Source organism: Lutjanus erythropterus, chromosome 15 (genome assembly GCF_056507025.1).
Source record: "Lutjanus erythropterus isolate fLutEry1 chromosome 15, fLutEry1.hap2, whole genome shotgun sequence".
Lineage (NCBI taxonomy): Eukaryota > Metazoa > Chordata > Actinopteri > Lutjaniformes > Lutjanidae > Lutjanus > Lutjanus erythropterus.
In genome coordinates, this window is record NC_139331.1 from 38191209 (window position 1) to 38194607 (window position 3399).

The 3399-nt window shown below is 41.9% G+C and overlaps 1 protein-coding gene across 6 annotated transcripts in view; it reads left to right on the plus strand.

Moving 5' to 3' along the window:
* Nucleotides 1–1952: 1952 nt before the first annotated feature.
* cdc42bpb (CDC42 binding protein kinase beta (DMPK-like)) overlaps nt 1953–3399 on the plus strand; it is a gene marked incomplete at its 3' end in the record, with an annotated part of 40538 nt that continues 39091 nt past the window's right edge. For 4 of the 6 annotated variants that reach the window (XM_084737178.1, XM_084737179.1, XM_084737183.1 and 1 more), the window contains 1 exon segment: nt 1953–2688. In XM_084737178.1, the coding sequence (XP_084593304.1) occupies nt 2523–2688 (166 nt within the window). 6 annotated transcript variants of the gene reach the window in all.

The following is a 3399-nucleotide window of genomic DNA, read 5'->3' on the forward strand; positions in this document are numbered from 1 at the left end:
GCGGAATCGATCAGCGGTGATCGTTGCACAATGCATGCTGGTTAGATTTGTGTCCGACTTGATCCCGACTTGCTCTGACGTCATGCACACGTTGGCAACGATGACCTCACGAGATCGAGGCGGCCGCAGTTTGTAGAGCCAGGCGCCACAGCTGCTCTCCACCGACTGCAAACACCTGGCTGTCACCTGATCGATGAGCTGTCAGGCTCTGATTGGCTCTTAATTTTGACAATAAACACCACATGTTGTATAAAATATGAATTTTCTGTGTAAGTGTAATATTTAACGCTGATATATCAGCCTTCAGTTTTTAATTTATCAACAAGCTGATATTTTGTCTTTGATCATAATAAAGGTTGTATATATGTGACAAACTGTTTTATAAGGCAGATAAAAGAACAGGAGGAGGATCTCCTCAATCAGACACGAAGAACTCATTTCATCTCTTCAGTTATGAAGGTGTTCTTTAACCTACAGGTGATCTAACAGGTGATCTACAGGTGATCTAACAGGTGATCTACAGGTGATCTACAGGTGATCTAACAGGATGTTCGTGTCTCTTTAGTCTGTTGAAAACTTTTTTTTCTCCACTTCCTGCTGCAGCCGTCTGATTTCATCTTTCCAGCCGAGGCGAGACAAATAAAATGAAGGAGAACTTGAGTCCTTAGAGAACATGAAGACGTTAGAAGATGGTTCCATGGTTCTGTTTCACTGTTTGGATTAATAAATGTCATATTTTTATTAAAATTCATTAATTTTGATTCGTTAGATGTTTGATGGGTCTGTAACAGAACACGTTCTCAGTGAAGAGAACATTATGGGGTCAGTAATACCGGAAATAAACCGGATGTGTCTCTCCACGGCTCGTTAGGCGGTACCAGCCTCTCCTGGCTCCTGTCAATCACGTCATGACGTCATGTATGTGGAGCGTTTCCGGCGCAGGAGGGCGGGGCCTCGGTGTTCCTATGGGAGAGACAGACAGGTGAGTCAGGTCAGCACACAGCAGCAGGTACACACTTCCGGGAGCAGGGGTGTAGCCTTCAAAATAAAAGTCCTTCAACGCGCTGAAGCTCAGTCCCGTTTTTAACTGTTAATGCATTTTATTCTTATATTGTTATTGTTGTTTACGGTGTTTAAAGACATCCACATGTTTGTTTAAATGTTACTAACAGTCTCTGACATGTTTAACAGTGAGACATGTTTAAAACAATTTGAACAGAGAAGTTTAAAAAACAAACAATAAACTATAATTTTATATTTATTTTAAAAGTTATAACTTAAGGGGTTTTAAATATATCTGGCCTTTTTTGTGTCACTTATATTTAATAATTATTACATTTTCAGTATCTTGATTTAAATATATCGATTCAATTTTATTTAGTTTTTATTCATTACAAATAAATCTTACTACATATACTTTATTTTTAAAAAATATATGTTATATAATGTCATTATTTATCAAACAATAAATTTTTCGTTAATATCATATCATACACTATATTCTGTTATTTATGTGTACCACTTATGTATTTATACAGTAAAAACTCTTAATTCTACACACACACACACACACACACACGTGTATTATTTATATATTTTTTTAAGTGAACTCAGATTGATTTGATCATAAACATCTACAACAATAAAGTGTTGATTAAACTATTTGAACATGTACATGTGTTATTATTCTAAATATATATCACAGTAATAAAGTCAATATTCTTTCTTCTTCTTCCCAATCTTGCTAAGAGTTTATATTTTATTGAACAAACAATTAATTGAGGAAATACTTATAGTATTTGTAGCATCAATCAATCAATCAATCAATCAATCAATCAATCAATCAATCAATCAGTCAATCAACTGATATCGTGTTATTTTAGATGCCGTTCCAGAACAAACTGTCGAGTCTTTTATTGTGAAACTGCGTCAGAGCGGAAGTGTGTGTGGCTGCAGCCAGCCTGATGTGGATCTGCAGGATCTGGTCTGGATGCAGCCATATTCCCGGAGCCTATCAGACCGGCAGAGTCCAGAAAACCTCTTTAATCCTGCATACCCGGACCCTGATCCGGACCCACACCTGGTCCCGGAGCTCCTGGACATGGTCCCGACCTGATCCACCGTGTCCCGGACCGGAGCGACCCCGACCCGCCTCTGACCCACATCCAGATCCCGATCCCCGAGCGCATAGTCCAGACTGAGGATTAGAGGAGCGGCCGGAGGCCTCCTGGCTGAGAGCGGCTCCTCACACCGAGCCTGTCCGGAGAGGACTTACCGAGACACGGACACACAGCGCGCAGCATGTCGGTTATCTTCCGTAGCTGAGAGCGGGTCAATGCACCGAGTCTTCGCGGAGGAGACGCACTCAAACACGGACACACTCCGCTCAGCATGTCGGTGATCCTCTGGAGCTAATCTGCTAACGTTAGCCACAGCTAACAGAAGCCGGACCTGGACCCCGCTGACCCCCTTTCTCTGTGTAGACTGGTTCTGGTTCGGGATCGAATCTGACCCGGGTCAAGATGTCGGCTCGGGACCGGGTCAAGAGTCTGGACCAGCTGGTCCTGGATCAGAAGGGATCGGGCCTGAGTGTGGAGGCTCTGCTGGACCTGCTGCTCTGCTTCTACACCGAGGTGTCCCAGACCCCCTTGAGGAGGGACAAGCATGTCCAGGACTTCCTCACCTGGGGTAAGAACACCATAGAACCAACACAGAATCTTAGAAGTATCACAGAACCATTTAATAACTTTAGAAACAAACAAAACATGCAGCCATAGCACCATAGAACCGGCTTGTGGAACTGGACCTATAGTTCTCTAAATCACCTCAGGAGGGCTCCAGGGAGGTTCCATGGTCTTTGAGGTAGTTTTAACCAGGTTCCAGGGAGGTCCTTGAGGGGTCCAGGAGATTCCAGCCTGATTTCAGGAAGTTTCAGGACCAGTTTAAATCTGTGTAAATTCTGACTTTACTGTTTGTGTTGGTTCTCTGATTGGTTCTCTGATTGTTTCTCTGATTGGTTCTCTGATTACAGGAAACTTGTGGAGCATATGGACATACGTTTCAGTCGACAAGATTGTGATGGGATCAATAAATCGATTAATCATTTTAATTTATTTTTTAATTTACAAAAGATGTACCACTTTATGGACCAAACTAATCGATCAGTCAAGAAAATGATCAGCAGATGGATCAATAATGACAATAATTGTTAGATCTGATGACGTTGGTTGTTTGTGTTTGTTTTGGTTATTAATTAATGAAAAGTCCTGGAGAACGACCTGTAGAAAACAGTGGGGTTCTGGCCAGGTGTTTCCAGGTGTTTCCAGGTGTTTCCAGGTGTTGTATTGATGTATTGATCAGCTGACTCATTGGTTGATGATTCGAATCGTTTGATGACGA